Source organism: Dermacentor variabilis, chromosome 7 (genome assembly GCF_050947875.1).
Source record: "Dermacentor variabilis isolate Ectoservices chromosome 7, ASM5094787v1, whole genome shotgun sequence".
Classification (NCBI taxonomy): domain Eukaryota; kingdom Metazoa; phylum Arthropoda; class Arachnida; order Ixodida; family Ixodidae; genus Dermacentor; species Dermacentor variabilis.
This window is the reverse complement of record NC_134574.1, coordinates 35,181,794-35,195,540: the sequence shown is the minus strand read 5'-3', so window position 1 is coordinate 35,195,540 and position 13,747 is coordinate 35,181,794. Positions and strand designations below refer to the sequence as shown.

At 41.2% G+C, this 13,747-nt stretch overlaps 1 protein-coding gene across 1 annotated transcript in view; it reads right to left on the bottom strand.

The window, feature by feature from the left end:
- PolQ (DNA polymerase theta) overlaps nucleotides 1-13,747 on the bottom strand; it is a 206,752-nt gene that overhangs the window by 106,801 nt on the left and 86,204 nt on the right. Inside the window, exon 13 of the mRNA XM_075700430.1 lies at nucleotides 862-1,043. Within this exon, the coding sequence (XP_075556545.1) occupies nucleotides 862-1,043 (182 nt within the window). The remainder of the gene's footprint in view (nucleotides 1-861; nucleotides 1,044-13,747) is intronic.

Genomic DNA, 13,747 nt, shown 5'->3' with positions numbered 1-13,747 from the left:
GCAATTGTAGGACCTGCAAGTATGTTGTGGCTGCCACATTTTGGAAATCAAGATTTCCTCCCCAATTTCCCAATTAAAATGTTGCGATCTCAACTGCTAAGCAGTCAAGCTTTGCAGAAAATCCAACCTCAACATATCACTGACAGGAGGCATAGGTGTGCAAATAATGAGGCTTAGTGCAACAACAGGAAATGGTGGTTATAGTGCAAAAGTGCACAAGTTACCATGAGAAGGCGTACTACGTATGGGCAGCAAAAACAGACTCCTAATACAATGAGAATCTAACAGCGCAACCCACAACAACATGATGCATCCATGCATCACTGCTGTGCAAACATATTGCACGAGCAGGTACCCCATGCCGTCGTGCATCCTGCGACACTAAAGGGCCTCACCCCAAGCCTTCTGATGCAGCTGCAATGCATCTTGTTACCTTGTGCTACGATCACAACAGTTTTCTTTTTGGTATTTTCCGCGCTGGCAGTTTTCTCCCCTCACGTTACAGTATTGGTAGAAATACAGTAACGAACAAAATGAATGCTTAAACACTACATGTCTGCTAACACAGTAACAAGCAAATCAGTTTAGTGAGAGCTTGGTACAATCAAAGCATAACTGTGGCACAATGCTCCAACTTGAAGGCAACATGAAAGCAGATGGAAGGCCTTTCTTTCCATGAAAAAGGAGGGCAGGAGATTTCAGAGATGACTTTATGTTTACAGAACATAGCAGAGCAAGGAGACAATATACTTAGCAACACAGCGTTCGTGGCAAAGGACTTTAGTGCTGTTTGTGTAATAATGAATGATGGATTGGCCAACTAAAATTCGCTAGCAGCAGCTAACTCTGCACACTACTCACCTGTGTACCAAGGTGTCCAGGTGTGACCAGGTACACCAGGTGCAAGTCACTGTCAAGGGCCAGGCAGCGCCGGGCACGCTCCAGCTCACCGACCATGGTCAGCGCGTCATCGGGTGAAAGTCCCGATGCGAGCACAGCACGACCCAGCTGGCTGGGACGGTAGCGTCGATCCCCGCCTTCCCCTGTTTAGGTGGATGTTTGAAAATCACAAGGTGGTTCAATGAATTATCGTAAGCCCCTTTACTACGCTGCAAGTGACACGGGCACCTTGCCTGTTTTTCGTTGCCAGCGAACATTCTTAGGCCACTTCTGTTCTTGTGCTCGATGTGCCTCTATGCAGTACATAGCTCATGATGATACCTTTTAAAATTGTGGCAATAGCCACCGTGAAATGTTCAGTGTGGTCACTGTTTAAAGAAATACCTATATAGTTTAGTGGAACCTTGATATAACAAACATTGACACAACAAATTACATTGTACAATAGACTCGTTAATTCGAGCGAAGAAAATTCAAGACGATCAAGAAACTCAAGAAATTCCATGAAAGTAAGTGATTATATCATAAAGATTAAAAATATCTCAATATGTTACTGCACCTGCATATCCTTGCCTGTCACCTGGTCAATTTGTATTTTGACCATTGTCGTGCTGTTGCTATAGATAGGCGAAAGTACATTCAATGCGTTCACCAAATTTCCATCCTTTGGCAACAGGTCAACCATGTTTTGATAGCCAAATGATCACAGGTGTCTTCACAACGGTCACTGAAATTCACTACGCTTGTCAGCGCTGATGTTGAAGATAGATTTGGTGCTGTTTGAAGCTCCTCGTTGATTTTGAGCAACAAAAACTCGTGATTCGTAGGAATCAGAGAAGTTGCCCAGAACTGCATTACTAAATGCTGGTCACACGAAACTCGCATGATAAAGCACAAATGCAGCCTTCACAATTTAACGGTTTAGCTTGGCTTCTCCCATGATTTGGTTGTAGTCGGCAACACGGTTCGAGACTACTGAATCGACTAGGTTTTGCTAGTTTCAGCGTCAGGGAGGCAAAGGTGGCCATGATGGCATCGTATCACCAGAAAGATATCACTGCATCTGCCCGACTCTGAGGTTGAATTAGCATGTGGTTGTGAAGGCAGAGTCTGAAATATTGAATGATATGGGTAACATGGCCAACATTTTGGCCCTGCTTATACCTTGTGTCTATTAGGCCAGTGGCAGGGCTGCAATGCTGTCGGAATAATCAAGTACATCCAAATTATTGGTGCCTGAATTATCGTTCGGTAGCTGTGAAGAGACATGAATTTTTCCAGCGCATAATAAAAAAGTAAGTTTGCACTTACTCTGTTCTTGTTGAAGTTTCACAGCAAGATCAAATTTTGTGGTCTGGATCATTCAATATAACACTTTGCACTGTTACTTCTTACCCCCCCCCCTAAGTACTGCAAATTATACTCTTATCTCAGTAATTCCTTGTAGTACTATGGAACGCAGGACTCCTTAGCCAATCAGAAAGGCGTGAGCCCCTCAAGATGTGTTCATTCACACAGCGTCATCTGCTTTGTGTAAACACACCATCCCGTCGACACATGCTCCCTGGTGGGTGCGTTGACGTAACAAATGTTCTAGCGCTGTAACCACAAGCCACATTTACATGAATCCAACAGGGGGGCTTCGCTTCATCTATGTTTTTTCGTGGCAGTTACTTGCAGCCTGTTCACCCACTATGCATGCACCCCTTAGGGTATATGCATTTTTGGCTGTGCAGGAGCAAACACAGTTGTTAGCGTTGATTTTATTTTAAGAATGTGTCTGATAATGTGCTGAATTTCGTGATGATTTCATACTGCTGGCGAAATTTTGGACATAAAGCACGCTGAGTCACTAGATGTCTAAGCTATGGAGAAAAGCCAGCTGCTCAATAGCAAAGGGCACGGTTTGCAGACAGCAAGGCTGTGCTTGGAGCTGAATGAAGCGGGATGGGGATGACTGTGCAAATGAATCCCACTGCAGTGAGAATGCTCTTTCCAGGAGTGTATGCCTAATGGACTGATCCTCAGTAGCGATGCCCATCCACGCGACCTAACCATGCAAACGTGCCAGCTCCCCATCGCATGCCCATGTCGCACCTCCATGCAGCGTATTGCATGCCTGTTACAACATTTCTGGATAAGAGCGACGGCGGATTTGCTACCGCATACATGCCCAAGCAAAAGCCGGGGATTGCAGTACGGATCTCACACGTAATGGGCATTCCACGATGGGCATTACCATGACGCACATCGTGGTATGCCAAAAGGCGCTGTTCTATACGAATACAGATGACTTACAGATGCTTACTTCGCGCTTGCACATCAAAACAATATTTTCGTGCAATCGGAGGGGCCCCCCTCTTAGTGTATTATAACGTAGTATACCTCGCATCATTTTTGTTGTTGTGCTATATTCTTGCAAATGCAGTACCTCGACAACAGTCAGTCGATCAGATGTCTCGTGTTGAAGGCAAACAGAAGGTGCTTGCAGCACAAGCTGCACTGCAGAAGTTCCGCTTGCGTGTCACAAAACATAGGAAATAGAAAAGACAATGTTCTTGCAGTTCCTTTTCAAGCAGCGGTCATAGCCAACAGTACAACACTACTTCATTTTGGTTGGGTGTGAGTGCAGAATTTGCCTTGCTCATGTTATTTTTGAAGCGTCACACCCAGTTGTGAGCTTATTGCTTGACAGCAAATGCAACGAGTGATGGCTGGCACAGCGTCAAATGCCTCTGAGTTTACGGGCATTTGATGCTGTATAATAAGGTGCAGGTTGGCAAGAACAGACAGCTAGTAAGAATTACCCAATTTTCCAAGTTAACATGAGTCAATTACATAATCTTTTAGTGTAATGGCTCACTGTCACTTTTTTAATCGATGACAATGTAATTATGATGTTCCAACATATTAAAATAACCACACTTGCTAATAAATGCGTGTACATGTCATTTTTCCATATTCAAAGCTAGGTAGTATTCAATTTGTATCCAAAACATCTTATATTTACACACTCTTAGTTTACCTTTGATGACGTATTACTTCTCCAAATTTGTCATGCTTCATCTTTTTGCCTACATCCCAGTCACAGCAATGATGTCCTATGGATATCCTGTGGACATACACTACACGGACGTGGATATCCTACGAATGTGTCAAATACATCCTATGGACGTCCCTCATGTGACTGTTTGACCACACTTTCCATGTCTCGTGGACAACCCTTGCATGTCCGCAAGGGACATGCAAGGGTTTTTGAGGGCATGGTGCATATATTATGCAGAGATATGCCAGCACACTTTGCGCAGTGTTTTCTATAATGTCTATTATGTTTGCTGCACACTGTGTGACAGGTGCAATGGGCAGAGCACCCAAGCATCAAGAATGGATACATTATGTGCGCATGTTATGCACGCATGTGGATGGAATTGCAGTATACTCATCTTTCTAGACCTTCCACTATGTGAAAGTATCTCATTGAACTAATTGAGCTTTACAAAGCAAATTGCATCACAAAATTTACAAACTGCGATGCACACATGGGCTGCAGACATGATAGCTTCAAATTGTTGTTTAATTTATTGTTATTTGAACACGCAAGAAAACATAATTCTGTTATGAGGAAACTCAAAGACAAAGCCTCCTGGAGAACAAACATTCACGTGTATGCCAAAAAAGATCCATGTGTGATATCCTGTGACATCCATGGTAGGATATCCGGAACAGGTCCACGTACGATATTTTTTGGGACAACCGAGGTAGGCTATCCAAAATTAGACGTTCAGCAAATTCCCTATTCATCTCTGAAATGGTGTACGGACATTGGGACATGATTCGGATGTTCTAGTGAAGAAGTGTTTTACTGGGATACCCAGATGCCATCAACACCACAAAAACTATGCATGACTAAATAACTACAAGCATCTACTGTCTAATGGGGTTTGACATTCTAAATGATAAAACCGTGAGAGACGCTGTAGTGATAGGTGCTTTAAGGCGCACGCAAAGCTTGGTGAGTGAGCACCTTTGCATTTTGCCCCCATCGAAATGCAGTCACTGCAGATGAGAACGAATCGTTTAAGCAAATGTTAAAGAAAGGTTACTATTACCGTAAACAACTTTTTTCTTTGTTTATTTTATCTTTCCAATTTCATACTGGACCAAAATTTAAATACCTTCCAGGCTTAAAGCTTGTCATGAGGTCATAGTGCAAAAGGGTCACACACAGGAAAACAGGACATTTGCAAACATTACATTGTTTAAGGCAAACTGCAAAAAAATTCCACTGAGGTTAAATTGGCTTTAAGAAGGTATAGCACATACCATCTAAGCAATCATGACAGAACTACTGCAGGGCCAATAATTGCGACATTCTTTTTTGACGGCATGTAAATAGTACCTAACCAGACGACCCAAACTCAGATGGTGGTTCGCAGATGTGACACAAATTTTTTTAGATATTGAGTGCACCAGCACCATCCAATTTCGGAGACCATGCCAAGAAATTGTGCCTGTTTTCGACATTCCTGGTTCAATATCATTTCAGGTGAGTAGAAGTGGCATCGTTTTTATTTAGTTTTGATATCAGAAACATCTATCTTTGCTAGCTTTTCATGGTCCACCGACTTATGTTTCAAACATTAGGTTCTGCAGGGAAGCCACTAGATTCTTTATTGTGTAAGATAGTGCACATCTGGAGTTTGTCTGACCAGTCAAAACAAGATGTGCACAGCTTTAATGCGTGGTTTACTACTATCCGGTGTGACTGCATCTGAATGCAGCCCCGTACCGAAACAAAAGGCTATACCCTCCACATGTCAGAGACGCCGGTCTCTATACTCCATTTCATACCGAGCAGGTAGCACTGCGAAGGCTAGAGAGACTTCTCTCACGGTGGCATCCACAACCAAAACATATCCGTGCATCACATATGAAAGACAGTTATGTAGGTAGGTATGCACTATCCAATCCATTGTAAAGTCTCATACTTATATGTAGTGAAATATGACCTATTCATTACATGAAAGGCACTGGAGATCTGAACGTATTCACTACGAAACAAGCGGTGTGACATGCTTCTACTCCAGCAGCCACAGCGCATCACCTGTGCTTGCGACCAAAATATAGTATGCCACCCTTCACTGAAAGCTTCAATGTGCACAAGTAATATGTGATTTGACCTAAAGTTGCATCCATAAGTTGTAATATTATCATCAGCAACAGCAGCAACCTATTTTATGTCCACTGCAGGATGAAGGCTTCTCCTTGTTATCTCCAATTAACCCTGTCCTGCACCCCCTGATTCCAACTAGCACTTGCAAATTTATTAATTTCGTCATCCCATCTAGTCTTCTGCCATCCTCGACTGCATTTCCCTTCTCATGGCACCCACCCTGTAACCCTAATAATCCACCAATTATCTAACCTATGCATTACATGTCCTGCCAAGCTCCGTTTATTTCTCTTAATGTCAATTAGAATATCAGCTATATCCGTTTGCTCTCTGATCCAAACTGCTCTTTGTCTCTAAATGTTACGCCTAGTATTCTTAGTTCCATCGCTCTTTGCGCGGTCCGTAACTTGTTTTCAAGCTTCTTTGTCAGTCTCCAAGTTTCTGCCCCATATGTTAGCACCGGTAGAATGCACTGATTGTACACCTTTCTTTTTAATGATAATGGTAAGCTTCCAGTCAATATCTGGCAATGTCTGCTGTATGCACTCCAACCTATTTTTATTCTTCTGTAAATTTCCTTCTCATGATCAGGGTCCCCTATGGGTAATTGACCTAGGTAAATGTACTCCTTCACTGACTCCAGAGGCTGACTGGCAATACTGAACTCTTGTTCACTTGCCCGGATATTGATCATTATCTGTGTTCTGCTGCATATTAATCTTCAACCCCACTCTTGCACTCTCTCTGTTAAGGTCCTCAGTCATTTGTTGTAACTGATCCCCAGTGTTGCTGAACAGGACAATGCCATCTGCAAATCGAACGTTGCTGAGATATTCGCCATTGGTCTTCAATTCCAAGCCTTCCCAGTTTATTAGCTTGAATACTTCTTCCAAGCACGCAGTGAACAGCATTGCAGAGATTGCGTCTCCTTGTCTGACCCCTTTCTTTATAGGCATCTTCCTACTCTTCTTGTGGAGAATTAAGGTAGCTGTGGAATCTCTGTAGATATATTCCAGGATATTTACGTAAGCGTCCTGTACTCCTTGATTACGTAATGCCTTTATGACTGCTGGTGTCTCTACTGAATCAAATGCCTTTTCGTAATCTATGAAAGCCATATGCAGAGGCTGATTGTACTCTGCGGATTTCTCATTTACCTGATTAATGACATGGATGTCATCCATTGTAGAGTATCCCTTCCTGAAGCCAGCCTGTTCCCTTGGTTGACTAAAGTCCACTGTTGCCTTTATTCTATTGGAGATTATTTTTGTGAATACTTTATATAATACTGGAAGTTAGCCAACAGGCCTATAATTTTTCAATTCTTTAACATCTCCCTTTTGGTGGGTTAGTATAATGTTGGCATTCTTACACTTCTCTGGGACCCTTGAAGGCAATAGAGAGTTCATATAAAAGCCTGCTAGTTTTTAAAACGCTATGGCTCCACTATCTTTGATTAAATTGACTGGTAGTAGTCCATCTTCTCCTGCTGGTTTTCGCCATTTCGTGTCTTGCAAGGCCCTTGTAACTTCGTTGCTAGTTATAGAAGGAGCCTCTGTAAACCTGTTCATTACTACTTAGAATGGAGGTATCGTGGCTGCTCTGGGTACTGTACAGGTCAGTATAGAATTCTTCCGCTACTTTTATTATACCTTCGAGATTGCTGATGATATTAGCCTGCTTATCTTTCAGTGCATAAATCTTGGCTTGTCCCATACCAAGTTTCCTTCTCACTGATTCCATGCTGCATCTATTTATTACTGCTTCCTCAGTCTTTCATAAGTTATAATTTCGAATACCCTTTATTTTCTACTTGTTGATCAGTTTTGACAATTCCACAAATTCTATCTGATCTCTTCAGTTGAACTGTTTCATTCTTTGTTATTTTATTATTAGGTCCTTCGTTGCTTGGGAGAGCTAACCTGCTGGTTGCCTTGGTGTGTTGCCTCCCACTTCAATTGCTGCTTCTGAAGCCAGCCTAGTTACGGTTTCATTAATTACGTCTATGTCATCTACATCTCACTGTTCTAAGGCTGCATGTTTGTTTGCAAATACCAGCCTGAATTGGTCTGCTTTTACCCTTACTGTATCTAGGTTGGCCTGTTCCTTCTTCCCCAATTTTACTCTTTCTCTCTTCAAATTGAGGTGAATCCTAGACTATGATCGCTACACTTTACCCTACCTAACACTTCTACATCCTGCACTATGCTGGGATTGGCAGAAAGTACGAAATTGATTTCATTCCTTGTTTTACCATTAGGGCTTTTCCAGGTCCACTTTTTGTTGCCACGTTTTCTGAAGAAGGTGTTCATTATTCGTAGCTTATTCCTTTCCACAAATGCTACCATCATCTCTCCTCTAGTGTTTCTGAATCAACGCTATAGTTGCCAATTGCTTGTTCACTAGCCTGATTTTTCCCCACTTTAGCATAGAGGTTGCCCATGAATAACAGTACATTGAGTTTGCCCTTTTTGCATTGCTAATTCAACGTCTTCATAAAACATATCTACTTCATCATCACCATCATGACTGGAGGTTGGAGCGTAGGCTTGTACCACCTTTATCTATACCTCTCACTAAGTTTTATTATGACTACTGCTATCTTCTCACTAATGCTGTAGAATTCATCTATGTTGCCTGCTATGTCCTTATGGATTAAGAATTCTTCTATGTACTGCTTCTTATGAAGTCCTCTGTAACAGAGGACATGTGCATTATTTAGCAATGTATAAGCCTCACCAGTTCTTCTAACCTCACTAAGGCCAATGATATCACAAATAATGCCTGACAGTTCCTGAAAGAGCAGTGCTAGGCTAGCTGCCAGGATCAGTTTCCAGTAGTAGATGTTCAGTAGAAAATATTGCAGATCAAAAAACAACTGCCCTGCAAAAGGTGTGGAGTGAGGTCTCTATGACTGCATTTACTTGCGCAGCTTCCGCAATGTTGTCTGCTAAGCATTAAACAGAGTATAATATTCATCTAGAGGCATCAGCACTTTCCTTTTTTTTTTTTCGCCAGCAATAACACAATGAAACAGCCTACATTCCAGTATGACTTCCAGTAGACCATTAGAGATTTTCTGATCACAACTTGAAAATTACTTAGTCGTCACAATCATAAGTCAACAAGTGCTTTCGTTTTGCCCCAATTCACAAATCATACTACCAGAATCCCTATCTGCATGAAAACATTCTTTCACCCTCAACATACACCCCCCCCCCCCCCATCTAACATAATCTAACATAACATACACCATCTTTGATAGTGAGTTCATTCCCACCGGCTACAGTTCGTATAGAAAAGACCGTGACGGTAGAGGTGGGGGTGTTAGCATACTCTTTAAATCATCCTTGCGAATTTTTTTAATGCCTGAAATACCCAATGTAGAGTGTATTTTCTGTACAGCTTACCATGCAAATGTTAAATATGTTATTGCAGCAATATACCGACCCCCTAATTCCACCACTGCCGTATTTGACGTGCTTAGGCAATTTTTGTATGCGAATGTAAAACCCGGTAATCGTACTATATTATCCGGAGATCTTAATTTGCCTAATGTCGACTGGCAAACATTCTCACTTAAAAAACATGACCCACTAGGGGAAGCTATGCTGGACATTGCTTTTGCTTTTGACTTATTGCAAATTGTGGAACAAAACACACGAATTCAAGGCAGTTCTCAGTCAATGCTTGATTTTTTTTTGTCAGCGGATCTATTAGTGCCAAAACGAATTGCGAGATAGTACCTGGCATATCGGATCACGAGGCTGTACTACTCATCATTAAAGACACTGTGTTAGATAAGAAATCTGAATGTTCTTCTTACCGAAACTTCTCTCGAGCTGATGATGTATCAATTCTTGATATACTTTCGCTAAATTTCGACGCCTTTTCAAGTAGCATGGAAGACGTAGTGTCGTTGTGGTGCAGGTTTTAAAAAATAGTTAAAGAGTGCATTGATCGTTTTGTCCCCTTGTCGACTAAAAAGAAAAATCGCAATAATCCCTAGATCACCCGCGAGACATTGAGGCTCCAAAGGAAACTGAAACGTGTAAAGAAACAATTTAAAATCGAAAACGTGCAGTCGGTAAAACAAAAGATGGACGACATTTCTTCTCAGCTCAAAAGTCAAGTGCATGCCGATAAACAACGCTACTATGGTGAATCGCTACCAAGTTTCATAACCACGGCTCCAGAGAAATTTCGGCGTTCTATTTCTCCGACCTCCAAGGAATGTGATTTATTTCATGTTGATGGTAAGGCAGTTCACGCAAAGCAAAGAAATAGCAACTGCGTTTAACAAACACTTTAAGTCCGTCTATACAAATGATAATGATGTAATACCACCTTTCGAAATGTGTGTGCCGCCTATACCCGATGTTCAAATAAGCGAACCAGGTATACTCAACATGCTTTTACAACTGAATACTAAAAAATCTTCTGGCCTGGACAACATTCCAAACACATTTTTAAAACGGTATGCAGAATGGACATCAAAGTACTTGCACGTTCTGTTCACAAGGTGATTGTGCGAGGAACAAGTACCGAGTGAATGGAGGACAGCCAGAGTGAAGCCATTACATAAAACAGGAAAAAAGCACTGCATTCAAAACTACCGTCCAATTTCTTTAACATCTACAGTATGTAAACTTTTGGAACACATAATCCATAATCATATCTCAGAATTCTTGGAAAACAATAATGTACTAACAAAGCATCAACACGGATTCAGAAAAGGCTACTCTACAATTACCCAATTAGGTTTAACAGTGCACGACTTTGCGAAAGCAATTAACAATGGAAAACAAATAGATGCTATTTTCATGGACTTTTCAAAGGCTTTCGACAGGGTCTCTCACAAAAAACTACTTTACAAATTGAGCAAGATACTGAAAAACTCCAGACTAATTAATTGGCTCACAGCATACCTTGATAGCAGAGAACAATTTGTTGTTTTTAATAATCATTCTTCTGAACGACTTCCGGTAGACTCTGGTGTTCCCCAGGGCTCAGTCCTTGGACCTCTCTTGTTCCTTTTATTCATTAATGATATGCTGCATGGTATTCCAGTTATGGCTAAGCTTTATGCAGATGACTGTGTATTGTACTCAGAGATAGACAATATTACTGAGCAGCAGTTGCTGAACGATGCTTTTCGACAAAATGTCGACTGATGCGATGCCTGGCAAATGTCAATTAATTTCGAGAAAACAGTTTTTATGCCCATTTCACATAAGAAGCAGAAACTAAGTTTCCGTATGGTATTAATAACATAATTATTTCCGAAGTAACACATTATAAGTATCTAGGACTCTGGATCACAAATGACCTCACTTGGGCTAAGCACCTTGAATATGTAGTAGCTAATGCTAACTGCAAGCTTTATTTTTTAAGGAGGGCTTTGAAGCTTTCTACTCCCACTGTACGCCTACTCGCATATAAAGCTGTAATTCTGCCGATGCTAGCCTCTGCATGTGTAATTTGGGACCCTTTTACTAAAACTGGCACTAACAAGATAGAAATGGTGCAAAGAAAAGCAGCTCGTTTCATTTATAACAACTTCGGACGCACTTCAGTGACAGACCTCTTAACAAAAGCAAACCTGCCACCATTAATGCAAAGAAATCGTGTATCACGACTAAAATTTCTTTTTCAACTTATTAATGGTCATTATAAGACAGATCTCACGGGAATAATTACTTTTTCATCTGGTTATGCTACTAGGCAGCGACATAGCCGAACAATAACCCCATTTAGTACACATAATAATTGTTTTAAGTATTCCTTCTTTCCCCGAACAGTCGTTGAATGGAATCATCTAACCAATGACCAAGTTTTAAAATCATCACTTTCGGCGTTTGTTTCAAGTATTGAGTAACAATTTGTTATCTTGCTGTGCCACTGCTATGTTCAAGCTCTGTTAACCTGATTTGTATTGTTTTCGTTGCCTATGCTATAGTATTCTTCACATATGTATTGTTTCCCACCCTGCTAAAATCCCCAATGGGGATTGCAGTATTGATAAATAAATAATAAATAATATGGTTGGTCTCACACTGTTCACCTTGCCGTAAGGTTTGTACTTTGCAGTGCCATACTAGAGCCTGTCATGTGTCTTTCATTCCAGGCTCCAGGCTTCATTTGACCTTAACCATTACCTCTTTCTGCCTTATTTTGTTATTGCTGAGTTTGCTTTTTACCCACTCCCCTCTGTAATACCATTGGTCCTGAGGGCACATTAGAGTAAAGCATTTTTTTAAATGCCTGTGGCTACTAACCTCCTCTTTTCATTGCTGATTTAGTAATTATGTCTATACCGACTGTTAATTCCTTTGTTTGAGGTCGTGCTTTCTTTGTTTTTCATTTTTTGTTAGAAAAATAACTAAGATATGTAGGTGTACAACTTTATATTCGTAACATTTTATGTTCTGATGCATAAATTGTTGACTTCTAGGGTTTGTGTTATGTTCTAGCTACCACAAGCATTGCTTTTTACGCATTTACAAGTGTTCACTTTCCGAATGCTTATGGAACTACTTTACTGACTGATCGCATTGTATTGTAGTGTATGCCCTACCTGCAATAATCTTTATTGGGATTGGCAGTATGCTCTCAATGAAAATAAATTGACGGAGACTTGAACATAACTTCTAACCCGGCAAGCAACTGGTTAGCAACATCCATGAAAGGCACAACTGTATTAAAAAGTAAGCTGGCCAGCAAAACTAAGTGCAACATCTGCACCAGTGCAGTGTTTATGAGGAAACCAGGTGACATGCAGGATCAGGCATACATGAACTACTACAGGGTGTCTACTAAGTTGACATTTCTAAATTCCCCGAGTTTTCCAGGTTTTCCCTGAGTGCCTTTGCAAGATTCCCTGAGTGATGCAGAACTATGTTTTATGTCGAGACGAGCTGAAACCCTATCGCCCGATGCTGTCACACTCTAGTAAGGATATGAAAAAATTAAAAAAAACAACTTAATCCAATTTGAATACTAAGGAGTAGTGTTTATGTTATTCAAGAAGAGAATAGAAGGAAGGGGTTAGTAAAATGCACAGCAAATAAAATGTCTTTGAAAAAATATTGCAAATCGAGTCGGACATTCTCAAATACGAATGAAAAAGGAGATGCATACAGAAACAAATATTTTCGAATATGAGCTATTTCTATCAACTGATAGCAAGCTCAGTGGTACGAGGCCTGAACTTTCTCGCAATTGAGATTCTCTCTCAACAGCTCGTAAGACAACCTCAACTGTCCTGACATACTCTCAGCCTACGCACGAAGCCTCAGTGTTGCGTTTCACTGCTTTAAAGAAGTTATTTTGGTTTGGATGAGGGACACTTGCATCTCGGCATCAGCCAACACTTTGTTTTTTGAGCTCAAGCTCCTTCAAAACGGCGGCAGCATGCTTCCTTTCCTGTTCATTCCTCAATGCGCAGGTCCTTTCTGTTCCTGTCCTCCTTCCGTGATTCGTTCGCCCCACGGACCATTTTAAGCACCTTCTTGGTCAGTTGCACAGCCTACGCCCGAGTTTTAGAACTCCCTAGGGGCCACGAAAACGTCCGAAAAACCGGCAAGTTGGAAAAAAATGCATGTCATTTATTGTCCTTAAGGGCTCAAGTTGCCACAGGCACATTCAAACACACTCTGAAGGCCTGTCAGTACA